Source organism: Canis aureus, chromosome 1 (assembly GCF_053574225.1).
Source record: "Canis aureus isolate CA01 chromosome 1, VMU_Caureus_v.1.0, whole genome shotgun sequence".
In the NCBI taxonomy this organism is placed as follows: Eukaryota; Metazoa; Chordata; class Mammalia; order Carnivora; family Canidae; genus Canis; species Canis aureus.
The window spans coordinates 5252236-5267008 of NC_135611.1; the positions used below are offsets into that span (position 1 = coordinate 5252236).

The following is a 14773-nucleotide window of genomic DNA, read 5'->3' on the forward strand; positions in this document are numbered from 1 at the left end:
TCTTCTTCTTTTCTTTAAAAAAACATAATTACATTTAGTATTTTAAAAAAGGAAAATGTGTGACCTAGACAACTTCTTCCTCCCAAGGACTGCCATCATGGGAGTCAATTCGCCCAGGGGCATGCATCAAGTATGCATAGGCCTCTCACAAATGAGAACAAAGCCAGCCTCATTGGACAGCTGGTGGACTGTGAAACGGGTAGTATTCTGTTCATTCTTAACAAGAAACAGGGTAAGTCCTGGAGCTGGGGACAGGAGTCACATCTTCAATACCTAAGCCTTGTGGGGAGTCCCTTATCTGCAAAGAACCCAGCACTGATGCACCACTGACCATCCACCTCTGTCAGTGTGTAAGGGTCTGTGAGCCACCCATCTTCCCGTCTAGCAGGCTGCACATCCAAATGGCCATAGAAGCACACAGTGGGTTTCTTTGGATCGTTCCCCAGTTCAGCCAGGATGATGGGAGGTATTGGGAGAGTCTGACCATCAGGCAGCTGCAAAATAAAAAAAGAAAAAATCAACCAAACATCACATTAAAAAAAATGTTGTTTAGTTCTCCCAGAAAATTCAGACATGACACCAGGAGTCCTGTTTCTACCCTTGGGTTTTTGTCGTGCCTACATAATTCTTTTAATCACCACTTTACCTCTAAAATGGGTGCCATGAGACACTGAATTAAAACATAATAGATAATTAAAAGTAAAGTGCTTCCTTGGATGCATAGTGACAAACAGTAAATTTAATTGAGCACATTCTTTGATATGAATTCAGACTTAGGTGGCTTAAATTAGATGGACATGGTTCTGGAAAACACATGCCACTGGGGAGACTCAGCCGTGCTGAAGGAGGCACCACCGGCGCTTAAATGAAAAGATTGCCCTTTATCACCGGGACACAGCGATAAGCGGGGATTCTGATGAAAGACTGGATCCTTTGAGAAAGGTACATGTGAACATAAGGGAGGGACAGTTTAGGAGAAATTTAAACCACATGTGAAGGATGAGGCTAGTACATGAGAGGGGGGGGTCTTTCTGAAAGGTTGGCTCTGCTCGCCCACTCCACCCACTCTCGCCTGCCCCTCTGCCCCGACACCACAAGAAATCAGTAATGCCGACTTGTCTGGGACAAGATTTTTTTTTTTAGCCCTATTGGGAATCGAGATTATGGGGGCATTTCTGTGGAGGATCAGATGGGAGCAGGTCCCAGTCTTGCCACGCCCAAGGGAAGGCACAGCCGATGCACAGAAACGACAGCACGTTGCGGGGAGGGGGCTTCCGGCACCTGCTGAAAACCCGAGTCCACGGAGTCCACGCTGGCTCCCAGGCACCGAAGCTGCTCTGCCGCCAGGGCCATCATCCTGAAGAGTTCTTGTCTCAGGTGGGGCAGGGGCTGGACCGAGTCACTCTCCACAGCCACCCACTCCTTAAGCGTCTGGAAGGAAAGGTGACAAGGTGATTTGCCTGAGGGGGGTCAGCGTCCACTCTAGGTGGGACACACCTCACCGAGCCGTGACTCGAGGGCAGGAGGTACCAGGTGCCCAGCGCTCCCCACCTGTGCTGGAGGCTGAGTTGGCAAACACGTAATTCCAAAGTAACTGCCAGGTGGGCTGCTGTGGTCAAGAACCAGAGGTAGACACGTCTGCTTAAGAAGGAAGAATAGGGCAGGACAGGCAGGGTCGAAGTTTGCCTTCCAGGACCCGGGCCTGTGCCTCGCTGGACACACCACTTCCGCTTCATTAGGAACCGGGAGCAGCTGGCTGGCAGCCCCTAGTGCAGGACTCTGGGCCTCCCACGAGTGCCCTGGAGGCCTCTGGTCCTCGAAACTCACTTTAGGAACCACACAGTGGCCTCAGCTGGGCTGCAGGCTCCCCCGACCATCCTCTGCATGCAGGTCTGGCACCTCCCGAATCCAGGAGGCGGTGTCCCCAGGGCTAGGCAGGCAGGCGGCCTTGGCTCCTGTACCTGGTTCCGCCCGTTGGAGGTGTAGGATTTGCATGTGTTCAAGCTGGTAGCCTCAGCTCCCTCCTACGCACGAGGAGGGCCGTGCTCTCTACCTGCAGGCTACCATGAGTGTGATACTGTCACACGACAAGAAATACACATGTTGATCTTTGTCCTGAGCTCTTGGCCAGAGCCCCTATGACCTCTAACTTCCTATGTGATAAGGGTGCTAGGAGCATGTTTTGTTCAGAGATTCAGTCTCTGTCTTGGGTTCCCGACACAGAGCTCCTAACTCCCTGGAACTTCCTGGGAGACGGGAGCATATTGTGTTCTAATGGGGCAGTTCTAGTGGGCTCCGGGGTGGGGGCTGCCTCACCAGAAAGACCAAGCTGTGATTAGAAGCTGGGGGCTCCCTGCCCCCGCCGCATCCACTGGGGAGGGAAGAGGAGCTGCAGGTTAGTTAATAATCATCTTGCCTCCATGATGAAGCTTCCACAAGCACCCCGGAAAGTATGGGGTTCACAGATCTTCCAGGTTGGTGACTGCAGCCTGGGAGGGTGGCATGCCCCAACTCCAGGGGGACAAAAGCTGCTTCCAGACCCTGCCTTGCATGCCTCTCCATCAGGCTGCTCACATCTACTCTTTATCATGTCCTTAATTACATAACAAACTCCAAACATAATTGTTTTCCTGAATTCTAGAGCTGCTGTAGCAAATGACAGGCCCTGAGTGGGTTCGTGGGAGCGCCAATTTGGAATATGTAAGTAACCAGGGGCCTCTCTACCTACAGGCGACTTGGCATCCCCCACTGACGCTGAGGATAGGAGGGTGATGCTCACACCAGGCAGGGGGTGTCAGAGGGAGTTGCACTGTGGGGTGCCCCTTTGGTGTCCAGAGAACTAGACAGTTGCTTGATGTGTGGGAAACACACACATCTGGCCACTAAAGTGAGGGGAACCATCAAAGAAAACAAGCATTCTTTTCCACGAGGATTAGGGAAGACAATGTGCATAAGACTTAGCTCAATGCCTGACCCCTACTGGGCACTCAATAAACACCAACTAATATTGGAGATTAATAATCATCAATCACATTCCACTATTGGCGCTTGAGTTGTTCATATTGGGATAGCCACCATTTTTATTAAAAACCACACATACTGGGGATCCCTGGGTGGCTCAGCGGTTTAGCACCTGCCTTTGGCCCAGGGCGCAATCCTGGAGTCCCGGGATCGAGTCCCACGTCAGGCTCCTGGCATGGAGCCTGCTTCTCCCTCTGCCTGTCTCTCTCTCTCTCTCTCTCTCTCTCTCTATGTCTATCATAAATAATAAATAAATAACTATTTAAAAAAAAAACAAAACCACACATACTTTGGGTGACTGATCTTGGATTCCCCAATTTATTTTAGTTTGATCTCTTTGCTGGGTGTAGCACTTTTGTTTTTATTATGAAGAAATGAATTTAACCTAAGGAGTACTGATTTTTACACTCTTAAGCTGGAATTTACAGAGCAGATGCTGCCAAGGAATCCCTAAAGGTAACAGATTGGATACATGTGAGGAAGTTGCAGAAAGAAGAGTTTTGGCTCAAAGACCCAAATTCACACATCTCCACTGCACACTGTCCCTCTCCACTGCTAATTCCAACCTACGGGTGGAGTCCCCACGTGGGCTTCAAGAACCCAGGAGGCATTATGTCAAGTAAATATGCCCAGGAGTATCAGGAAAGATCCCGTGAAGGTCAAGTGTAGGACCAGCGGCCTGGCCATTCATGTCTGTGTGAGAGCGCGAGACATGAACTCTTCTCAGTGGTCCGCACATGAATATTGCCAGAAGGGGCTGATTGATCCAGTATGCACAGACTGAGCACCAACTGTGTGCCACACAGGGCATGGGGGCTCAGGGTCCAAAACTCCGTGACATGTCACACAGTCCCCAGGCTGCAGTGGACATACCATGTGCCCGGGGACAAGAGGGTCAGCGGAGGAGAAGGGGACTTGCAGGCTGACGGTGGCTACAGTCCTTCCCTGCCCCCATCCCTTGGCTCCCAGCCTCCCTCTCCACTTGGTCTTCGCCCTCAGGCTCCAGCTCTTCTCCCCCAGGATGTGCACCATGTGCACCATGTGCAGTTTGCCATGTAGTGAGTTAGAGGATTACAAGGGAGGAGACAAAGTGTGTGTTGCGCAAGGGCTACCTAACAGCGTTGACATTGAACTTGGCAGAACTCTGGACCTGAAGCTGGCTGTAGGCAGGTGGAATGGCTCTGGGAGGGTGTCCTGGGGGTGGGCGGTGTCTCAGCAGGCCTTGCAGGAAGGGACCTCAGCAAAGGCCCCTCTAGAGGGGGAATGGGTGTTCTGAGGACGGTCCAGGGCCAGTGTGGGCTCCTCGGGCATCATCACTGCTCAGACAGTCTGACCAACACGCTAGGAAGGCCTTCTCTAGGAGGAAAGGCTGCAGAGGATCTCTTCCCTCAATCTGACAAATATTTACTCGTTTAACTCACTGAGGAGCCACAGGCATTTTAAATGGACTTAAGTTTTCAGGCAAAAAAAAAAAAAAAAAAAAAAAAAGAAAAGAAATCCACACCTCCCCGCAAATAAGGCTTCGTTTACCCAGATACCCAAAGGATCTGTCATGCAAGCATTTTGCGTGTACCATTTCTCCTACCTGTACGAACTCATCCTGGTGGAGATCAATGTACTGGAAGACCTTCTCCAACAGCCCGGCAGGTGGTGAGGATGGAGAGAACATGCCTCCCTCGAGCAGCAGCAGGGAGGCAAGAAGAGAGGATGCCTGGAGTGGGCCACAGGGGAGAGACAGCAAAAATAAACACCAGATTTGGGACTTCTAACCTTCCAAATACTTCAAGAAAGCTTACTTTATCTGACACAGCTGCTTCCAGCCATTTGGACTAAAATAACAAAAGTAGTAGAACAGGAAATATATTTTTTGCTATATCTCCACCAAAATGCTTCATTTTCAATGCTTAAGAATTTCAATAAGGGATGCCTGGGGGGCTGAGTGGTTGAGCATCTGCCTTCAGCTCAGGGTGGGAGCCCGGGGTCCTGGGATCAAGTTCCATGCCGGGTTCCCTGCAGGGAGCCTGCTTCCCCCTCTGCCTGTGTCTCTGCCTCTCTCATGAATACATAAATAAAATCTTAAAAATAAAAATAATTTCAATAAGACAGGAATCAAGTAAACAAGTTTGTCTTTTAGCACCAAGTTTCTCTTTTAGGTTTTCCCTGCCATGCAATCTTTCCTACTGGCTCTCTTCCTGAGAAGAGAAGTCGGCACTCTATACCCTAGGTGGTAAGGGCAATAAGAGAGATTAGTGTGAAGCAGTTCAAAACAAAATAAAACTTTTTTGTATGATCAACCAGTTTATTAGGAAAAAAAAATATTTGGGGGCACCTGGGTGGCTAAGTCGGTTAAGTGGCCAACTGTTGATTTCAGCTCCAATAGTGATCTCTGGATCCTGGGATCAAGCCCCATGGCTTGCTGTGTGCTCAGCAAGGTGTCTGCTTCAAGGTTATCTCTCCCTCTCCCTCCGTTCTTCCTGGCCCCGGTTTTTTTCTTTCTCTCTCTTTCAAATAAATAAATAAGGACTCTCTACAATCTTGTGTGGTATTATTGTGGGTTTCTCCCGTCCGCTCCTGAGGGTAGAGGACGTTCAAAAGAAACTCATAAGCCATGCTGTGATAAATGACACAGAGGCCCTAGCAATCACTTAGATACTGTTAGCCACTCTCTCTGCCTGGGAACCTCAGCCCATCTCTCTGGTCTTCCTGCAAATCCTTCTGGCCCCTCTGCTTCTGTCTCTGAGCGGCCCTTCCTTACCTTGCCTGTAAACATGGGACGTGCCTGAGACCCCAGCCTCCCCCCTCTGCCCTCCCCTTTGGCCACTTCCCAGCCATCCCTCCATCCCCACAGTAGGCTTCAGGCTGGGCCCAGAGCAGAAAAATTAGGTCCAGATGAGGGTAGGCCGAGCAAGGTCAGAGCTACACTAATTTTCTTCTTCCCACCCAGCTCTTCCTTCTGGGTTTTTTGCACATTTTTACAACAGAACCATTTCAGACGATTTCCTCTTGGCCTCTGGTTCTGGGCATGAGCAGGGTCAAGGTGAGGACTTGTGTCGACAGCACAAGAAACTGCAGCTCCCTAATAAAATACACACTAACCCAGTTTAAAAATGGGCAAAGGATTTGAACAGACATTTCTCCAAAGAAAATATACCAACGGCCAACAAGCACATGAAAAGATGCTTAACATCATTAGGCATCAGGGAGGTGAAAATCACTTCATACACATGAGCCAGCATCAGTTAAAATCAAGAAGTGAGATAAGAACAAGCATAGGTGGGGATGTGAAGGGAGTGCCCCCTTCCTGCACCGATGGGGAGGATGTAAACTGAGGCACTGCTGTGGAAGCCAGGCTGCCGGGCCCTCGAATGCTTACACACAGTCACCGTATGACCCTGCAGTTCGACTCCTAGGTACACGCTCAAGAGAAGTGACGACATGTGGGCCATACAGGAACTTGTCCAGGATGACCTGGGGCAGAGTTCTTCGTGGCAGCCAAGAGGTAGAGCTCGTGCAAGCGAGCGCCCATGGAGGAGTGCATAAACAAGATGTGGTGTCTGCACGCGAGGGAATATTGCTCAGCCATGAAAACTGACGAAGGAGTGACACATGCACGACACCAAAGAACCTTTAACACACCGCACGCAGTGAAGGAAACCAGACACAAGATACCACAGATGCACTAGTCCGTGGATGTGAAGTGTCCAAAAGAGGCAAATCCTGAGACGGAGAGCGCCTTGCTGGTTGCCTAGGGCTGCTGGGAGGAGTGAGGGCTGGTGGGCAGGGGGTTCTTTCTGGAATGTTCTGAAATTGTGGCAGAGGCCACACAATTTGATATCCTAAAAGGCGTTAGAAGTGCACACTTGAAATGGGTGAACAGTACGGCCTGTGAGTTCTAGTGCAATGCAGTTGGTACAAAAATAGCAGTCATACATCGAAGCCCTGTCCACAGAGGAAGTGAAGCAGCAGGTAAAAATGCGATAAAAGGAGCCGGAGCTGTGCTCCTTCAGGAACAGATGAAGCAGTTGGCCCAGTAGATGGTGCCAGTGGGCCTCCCTGAGCGGGATCCCTTTGCCTTGCGTTCTGGTAGGAGTGCAGCTGGATCCAGCTCAGCTCTGTGGCTGCAGAGCCAGAAGCCAAAGGTTACAAATAAATTCTGAGGAAATGAGTCCTCTGACCCACAGTGGCAGGAAGATGGAGCTCTGGGCACCCGCGAAAAGCCCTTTGAAGTGGAGTAGGCTATTTTTTTTCACAGCTGATACACCTAAATTAACACTTGAACTTTTATTATTCATTCATTGAATTTTCATGAAAACTTGCTGGATGCTCCTCTCTGATGAAAAATAAAAGGAGGAATTTAGAGAAGAAGGCGCCACGGGCAAAGAAGGTAAAGGGTGACTTCAAGGACCCAGGATCTTTCCAGTCTCTGTGGGAACCACCTCCCTTCTCAGGCTGAGGACTGAGCTTCCAGAAAGACTGCTCCCTGGCCATGTGCGAGCAGGGGCTTGCACACACGTCACTCCGCACTCCCCCATCCCTGCATGGCAGACGGATGCAGGGATGCAGGGACGGAGCACTGCTGTCCTTCGCCATCAGGCCCACGGGCACTTACTCTGTGCACCAGCCCTTGGATCCGGGGTGGGACCCCGGGCGGCATGTCTGCCCCGCTCCAGAGTCCTTCATGTCCCTTTTCCTTCCTGTTTGTCTCCATGTGTTATAGTCACACTTGATCTTGAACTAATCACCCAACAAAATCCTGAAGATTTAGAAGGTTGCCAGGGAACAGGAAGGTGAAGCATGGGGTCATGGAGGCAGAACCTGTTTTCTTGGGGAAGCAGGTTGCCCAACCCCAGGCTAGGGGCAGCCCAGAGGAAACCTTGCTCTCTCCACAGGCTTCTGCTAACTCCAGCTGGTCGTTCTTTGATCTGGAACAAACTCCCAAGTGTCCCTGTGCTAAATCTTATTTTTAAACACTTGACCTCTTAAGATTTATCGATGTCATGCCCAGGTCTGCGATGTAAAGCACCCCCCAGCCCCAATCCAGCGCCACCTCCTCAGAGCCTCCCTACTGCCCTCCTGCCCCAGGCTGGTGCCCCAGCTTCCTCCCCATCCACCAAACCCTTTTTGGCCTGTAAGAAACTTCAAGGCCAGGGTGGACGTGCACACCGAGAATTCTACTCACCTAGTCTCCTGGGAAGGCCTGTGTCACAGTCCTACAGCACTTGCTCTGCCCGGTGGCTGCTTAGATGAATTTGTTAGGATTCACCTACTTTATTTCACCATGACAGGGTTCAAAATAAAATCCCAAACCCAAACCCAGGCTTTTCCGGAGTCTTGTTAATTCCCCTGCAGGTGCTCAACTGAACCCGGTGATCCTGTAGAGATTAACGAGCTCTGGCAATGAGTCTGGAAGAACGAGCAAGCCCGGGGCGTGGCTTTCACAGGGAGCCTGAGTGAAGGAGAGGCTTGCAAAGAGCAGAACTCCCTGGAAAGTCCCAAAGCCGTCAGTTTCTCCAGCAGAGACGGCCAGAAGCCAGGGGATGGAGGGGGAGCTGGGTGCGGTCACAGGGTGCAGGCGGCACAGGCCCACCCGTACGCCCTCCGGAGGCCCAGGCCCGAGGTCCTGCACGGCATCGGGCCCTCCTCTGCCCTGGGCTCTGCACACAGTGCTCCATCCTGGGCCTGAGACCGCTGGTCCCATGACCGAGCTGTTGGGGACTGCAAGGTTCTCTCCCTCCCTCTGGTCTGCGCCCCACGTAGGCCTCAGGGAAGGAGAAAGCAGGCATTGTCCGCCTGCGACAGAAGAGACTCTTGGGGCCATTGTATTCCCCACAGTCGGGCGGTCCCGGCCCAAACACCCGCACAGAGGGTCCTGCTCCGCGGCACTTCCACAGCCTGCTGACCCCTGGCAGGGCGCTCCCTCCCAGCACCCGCAAGCAGGGCCCAGGCAGGCTGGGAGCAGAGGTGGGAGGGGAGGGGGGAGAGGCCCTACTGCCTCCCACGGTGTGCAGGTACCCCAGGTCACACCTGAGGGGCACCAGCCCCGACAGCAGCATCACGGCAGGAGCTGGATGGGGGCTCCTCAGAGGCCAGACTGCCCCTGGTTCTGCACCCAGACTGGGTTCGGCCTTCAGTCTGGGGGGGCAGGTCCCAAAGCATCAGTGGTCCTGCCCGCCCGCTCCCAGGCCAACTTTGTGTCTCCGGGCCTCCGGGCTGTGCGTAGACGGGGGCCAGGGTTCTCCCGTTGAAGCTCACCTGACCGACTTTTCTACGAGGGTTAACAGGATGAATGGAAGCACCTGCAGGGTGACTGACGGATCTCAGGGCACGACAGAAATCGGGGTGCTGGCGGCAGCTTAACAGAGAAGCACCCGGAAGGCCCGGGGCGGGGGGCGGGGGGGGCGGAGGAGGGAGACCCAGACCAGGCCCAGAAGCGGGGCTGACCGGGGAGAGCGAGCGAGGTGCTCAGGGTGTCGGGAGTTGCTGGGCAGTTTGTCCAGAAACCTCTAGTCGCCTCCATACTCCTGAATGTCAGCCTGGAGCTCACAGAGAACTTGCTTTGACTTCAAAGCACAGGCTTTCCTCGTCTTCAGGACCGGAGCCCAGGGCAGCGCGCAGGTTCCAGGCCTGGCCCCCCGAACGCATCAGGCGTCTGCAGGTGGCCTGTGGTGCCCAACACATAGTACGACAAATGAAAGTTCAGGTCTTTTGCCCATTTCATGATTGGATTGTTTGTTTCTTTGGTGTTGAGTTTAATAAGTTCTTTATAGATCTTGGAAACTAGCCCTTTATCTGATACGTCATTTGCAAATATCTTCTCCCATTCTGTAGGTTGTCTTTGAGTTTTGTTGACTGTATCCTTTGCTGTGCAAAAGCTTCTTATCTTGATGAAGTCCCAATAGTTCATTTTTGCTTTTGTTTCTTTTGCCTTCGTGGATGTATCTTGCAAGAAGTTACTGTGGCCGAGTTCAAAAAGGGTGTTGCCTGTGTTCTCCTCTAGGATTTTGATGGAATCTTGTCTCACATTTAGATCCTTCATCCATTTTGAGTTTATCTTTGTGTATGGTGAAATCTCACAGAGGAAGACATAGACTTGGCCAACACGCACATGAGAAAATGGTCACTTGCCATCAGGGAAATACAAATCAAAACCACGATGAGATCCCACCTCATACCAGTGAGAATGGGGCAAATTAACAAGGCAGGAAACCACAAATGTTGGAGAGGATGCGGAGAAAAGGGAACCCTCTTACACTGTTGGTGGGAATGGGAACTGGTGCAGCCACTCTGGAAAACTGTGTGGAGGTTCCTCAAAGAGTTAAAAATAGACCTGCCCTACGACCCAGCAATTGCACTGCTGGGGATTTACCCCAAAGATACAGATGCAGTGAAACGCCGGGACACCTGCACCCTGATGTTTCTAGCAGCAATGGCCACGATAGCCAAACTGTGGAAGGAGCCTCGGTGTCCATCGAAAGATGAATGGATAAAGAAGATGTGGTTTATGTAGACAATGGAATATTGCTCAGGCATTGGAAACGACAAATACCCACCATTTGCTTCCACGTGGGTGGACCTGGAGGGTATTATGCTGAGTGAAGTAAGTCAATCGGAGAAGGACAAACAGTGTATGTTCTCATTCATTTGGGGAATATAAATAATAGTGAAAGGGAATAGAAGGAAGGGAGAAGAAATGTGTGCGAAATATCAGAAAGGGAGACAGAACGTAAAGACTGCTAACTCTGGGAAACGAACTAGGGGTGGTAGAAGGGGAGGAGGGCGGGAGGTGAGGGTGAATGGGTGACGGGCACTGGGGGTTATTCTGTATGTTGGTAAATTGAACACCAATAAAAATTAAATTTATTAAAAAAATAAAATAATAAAATTTATTTCAAAAAAAAAAAAAGAAAGTTCAGGAACAAGGGGAGCCCTGTATATTAGTTCCCTAGGGCTACTGGAACAAGTGCCATTGACGGGGTGGCTCAGAGCCGCAGAGCGGATCCTCTCACAGCTCTGCAGTGGGAAGTTGGACCACGCTCCCTCAGAGGGCTCTAGGGGAGGCCTTCCTTGCCTCTTCTCCAGGAGCGAGTGAGCTGTGAGAGAGTGGGGCTAGCTGCCATCCTGGGGAGCCCAGTTCACCATCCTCAGCTCATCATCCCGGGGGCTCAGCTCATCATCCCGGGGGGCCCGGTTCACCATCCTGGGGAGACCTTGGCTCCCCATCCTGGGTGTCCCTAGTTCATCCTGGGGGAACCCCAGCTCTCCAAACTGGAGGCCCAGCTCCCCATCCTGGGGGGGTGTCCCGACTCACAGCTGCAAGGCTCTGATCTGCACCCCAGCTCCACCCGCCTCCATCTGGGTGTGTCTCTGTGCCCTCTCTCTTCTCAGAGGGACACTGACAGTGGCTCTAGGGTCCACCCCACTCCAGTAGGACCCCATTTTAACTGATTACATCTGCAAACACCCCACTTGCAAATAAGGTCCCATTTGGAGGTTCCAGGAGGACATGCATTTTGACCCAGTACAACCTGCTCTTTATTTTCTCATGATCTCCTACTCTGTTCTGTGTTCACTTAATAATGATCTGACTTGCTTGGACATAAGTTGTATAAGGGCCGGGATCTTTGCCTCCCTTATCTCCATATCCCCGCGTGCCTGTCACAGAATAAGACCCCAGCCAGCACTGAGGGAGCAATTACAGGCACAGATCTGAAGGATACTGAGACTTTCACTGACGCCACTACTATCTCAACACCGCATGGAAAAAAAGCAAAACCTGTCCACTGATAAGACCATTTCAGCTGTGGCATAAACAAGGGAAGTGTAAATACAAGTTTGGGCTGATTTCATTCCCTCCCAGCAATCTCAAGAGTCTCCAAGTTTTCCTGAAAACCCACCAGTGGATTTGCTCATCGTTCTGCATGAGGCCCTCCTTCCTTGTCCATAATCCACAGCCTCGCAACCCCCAGTTCTGTGCCCGCACAGTGCACACCATCTGCTGCAGCTGAATGGGGAGGCCCTCTGGGTGCCGGGGCATCTACAACCAGCACCTCTCATGCAGGGGGATCATCGCTGCCGACTGCCTGCGCCTCTCCTCCCCGAAGGGATTTTGGATTTTCTCTTACTCCTCAGTGTTCTCGGCCTCACTGTGATGTGTCAGACATATTTCCATGTCTTGCTCAATCCTCAGCATCCTTTAGCAAATTGAAGACTACTCATTAGTCCCTTTTTGTGGCCAGTTATGCATTTACCTGAACCATAGAGTTTTTCCAATTACTAATTTCCATTTTCAGGACTTCCAACTGGTTGTGTTTCATATCTGTCTGTTCCTGGCTCATATGGGTCTTCTACATGCGATCACCAATCTCTTGAATTTAAACATACATCATTTGCATCCATTTTAAACATGTTCTATTTGCGTTTCAGAGGATATAAACTCGCTTCTCAGTTAATTTGTGGGCTTTCTTACTGTGAATTTATATTCTTTGGGATCTTCACCTGAAGACTCTACATGAATGACAGCTGTTTTATTCTCCTTCATGATTATTTCTGCCTAGGACTGATGAGGTTGCCTCCACCTGGCACTTCAGGACCCCTGGTCCAGGATCAGGTTTTAAGCTGGTGGCTTAGCGTTCCCAAACTGTGCAGTGAGGCTGGGATGTGTCACCAGCAGGGAGACCCACCAGTCCCTCGGTTTCTGCAATGGCAGTGGTCCTGGCTGCCCTCTGTGTGGGGCACTATTGGTCCTATGACTCTGTGGGAGTCTCATTTCCAGAGGCCATGGCCTGTTTCGGACCCAAAGTCCCACAAAGCAGCAGCTTCAGCCCCAGATCACCTCTGTAGGTTTGGTTCTGTTTTTGTTCAGTAGGGATATTTATTGTGTTTCTGAGTCTATGTGTTTTTTTTTTTTTTAAGATTTTATTTATTCATGAGAGATACAGAGAGAGAGAGAGAGAGAGAGAGAAAGAGAGAGAGGCAGAGACACAGGCAGAGGGAGAAGCAGGCTCCATGCTAGGAGCCCAACGTGGGACTTGATCCAGAGTCTCCAAGATCATGCCCTGGGCTGAAGGCGGTGCTAAACCACTGAGCCACCTGGGATGCCCCTGAGTCTATGTGTTTTTAATTAAAAATTTAGAGCACATGTAATTGGGGTATTTGGAGTGGATGGGAGAGTTCAAGAGTGAACTCAATGAATCTTGATCAGAAGTCCCTACAGTGATTGCCTCCTGAAAGGCAAGGGCTCCCCAGTCTGGCCCAGTGCAAGCCTCAGTGAGCAGTGTCCACACACAGACACACAGGAAACATGCCTCACTGCACACTTTCCCAAGTCCAGGGGTTGGGCAGGATTAGCATGAAGAAGAACTCCCTGAAAGGCTGTGAGCTGCAATTACTGTGCCTTAAAAGACATAAACGTCCATGTCCCAGATACCCACAGCCTCCAAGACCAGGACAGGGGATAGAGTAATAACTGTGGGCCCAGCACTGTGAGTCCAGGATCTAAACCAAGGGCTAGGTCAGTAGGGTCGGGGCTCTAGGTCACTGCCCCACCCAGTGCTCCTGCAGAGACCGTTGACTGCACACAGTACAGGGTGTGCAGTTAGGTAACAGGATGCCACCCACAATGTCAGTATGGCGACTCCGGGAGCCCGGGGTGCTGGGGTTGCTCATCATCCTACAATCCTTGGGAGGTTCCACCTGTGCACACTCCCTCTGGCTTCTTTCCTTTCACAAGCTCCTCACTCCCTCAGGGTGTTCTGTACCCCATTCCTTCAGAGGTAGACAGGGAACAGCATCCCCAACTTTGTGTGCCAGTGGCTGCCGAAGCTGAGTGTGGTTCTTCTCAGGGGCATCAAGCATAGACAGAAAAGGTGCCTCTGTTCCAACAAGAGCACTTCTGAATGGGGAGGATTGTAATCACTTGAAAGAGCAGTTGAGATATGGGGCACTTGAGGAATTACAGGGGCCAGCAAGGAGAGGTGCTTTGGGGACGAGTCCCTTGCACCCAGTGTATGGGAATTGCCTATTGTTCTGTGCACAGGGCTGGGAGGGGTGCAGTGGGGCTCACTTGCTCCTGCTGCAGCATTTCTTATCTGCCCCGAATTAGTGAGACTACAACAGCTGGTCCAGGCTCTCCACCTGCCTGCCCCTTTAGGCAGGAGCTCTGTGTGGGTGCCCTGAGAGTCCAAGAGGACTGGCACATCCTACCTCCATTCTCCTCCCAGGTAAACCCACACGGTGCTTAGGTTTTAAAAATACATCTGCTTCAAAAGTTCCCAAAATCTTATACTAAGTTAAATTATGTATACTCATTAAATATCCAGACCATTTCTAAATAAGATAAAATACTGATACTGATACAATTTATAAACATGTTTTAAATATGAGTTTATCTACTTTTGGCTTCTTATTACAGAGAGATAAGGTATATGAATGTATTGGTAAACATATTCCTTTGCTACATTGAAAATAAATTGTACTGTGAGGAAGCGCAGGCCTGTAGAAATTATGATGATGTATTTATAAAGTTGCTAATTTACTACAGAATATGCATGTAACAACCAGCTCACAACTGCTTACCTCCTCATGTTCACTAGCTATCAAAGTTACAAGGGTTAAGAATTCTAATCCATGCATATAAGTGAAACTGCTAAGAATAACTAGGGTAAAGAAATAAACTCTGTTTACAAAATACACAAGGAAAGTAAGGTGTGCTTTTGATAAGAAAAAGTATATAAGGTGTGAAGATATGTTCTTA

The 14773-nt window shown here is 50.5% G+C and overlaps 1 protein-coding gene and 1 long non-coding RNA gene across 3 annotated transcripts in view; one reads left to right on the forward strand and one right to left on the reverse strand.

Annotated features, from left to right (window-relative positions):
* The window catches only part of LOC144302448 (uncharacterized), a 30480-nt gene extending 24962 nt beyond the window's left edge, over positions 1-5518 (forward strand). The window contains exon 5 of the long non-coding RNA XR_013369322.1: positions 88-5518. This is a non-coding gene — a long non-coding RNA (uncharacterized LOC144302448). The remainder of the gene's footprint in view (positions 1-87) is intronic.
* Positions 1-14773, reverse strand: part of CNDP1 (carnosine dipeptidase 1) — a 36178-nt gene that overhangs the window by 17170 nt on the left and 4235 nt on the right. The window contains exons 1-4 of one of the 2 annotated variants that reach the window (XM_077879375.1): positions 8201-8687; positions 4607-4732; positions 1282-1431; positions 332-494 (exon numbers count right to left, since the gene is read on the reverse strand). In XM_077879375.1, coding sequence (XP_077735501.1) covers positions 332-494; positions 1282-1431; positions 4607-4690 — 397 coding nt within the window. In that variant the 5' untranslated portion in view covers positions 4691-4732; positions 8201-8687. Of the gene's footprint in view, positions 1-331; positions 495-1281; positions 1432-4606; positions 4733-8200; positions 8688-14773 lie in introns of those variants that run through there. The other variant, XM_077879295.1, reaches the window with a different exon arrangement.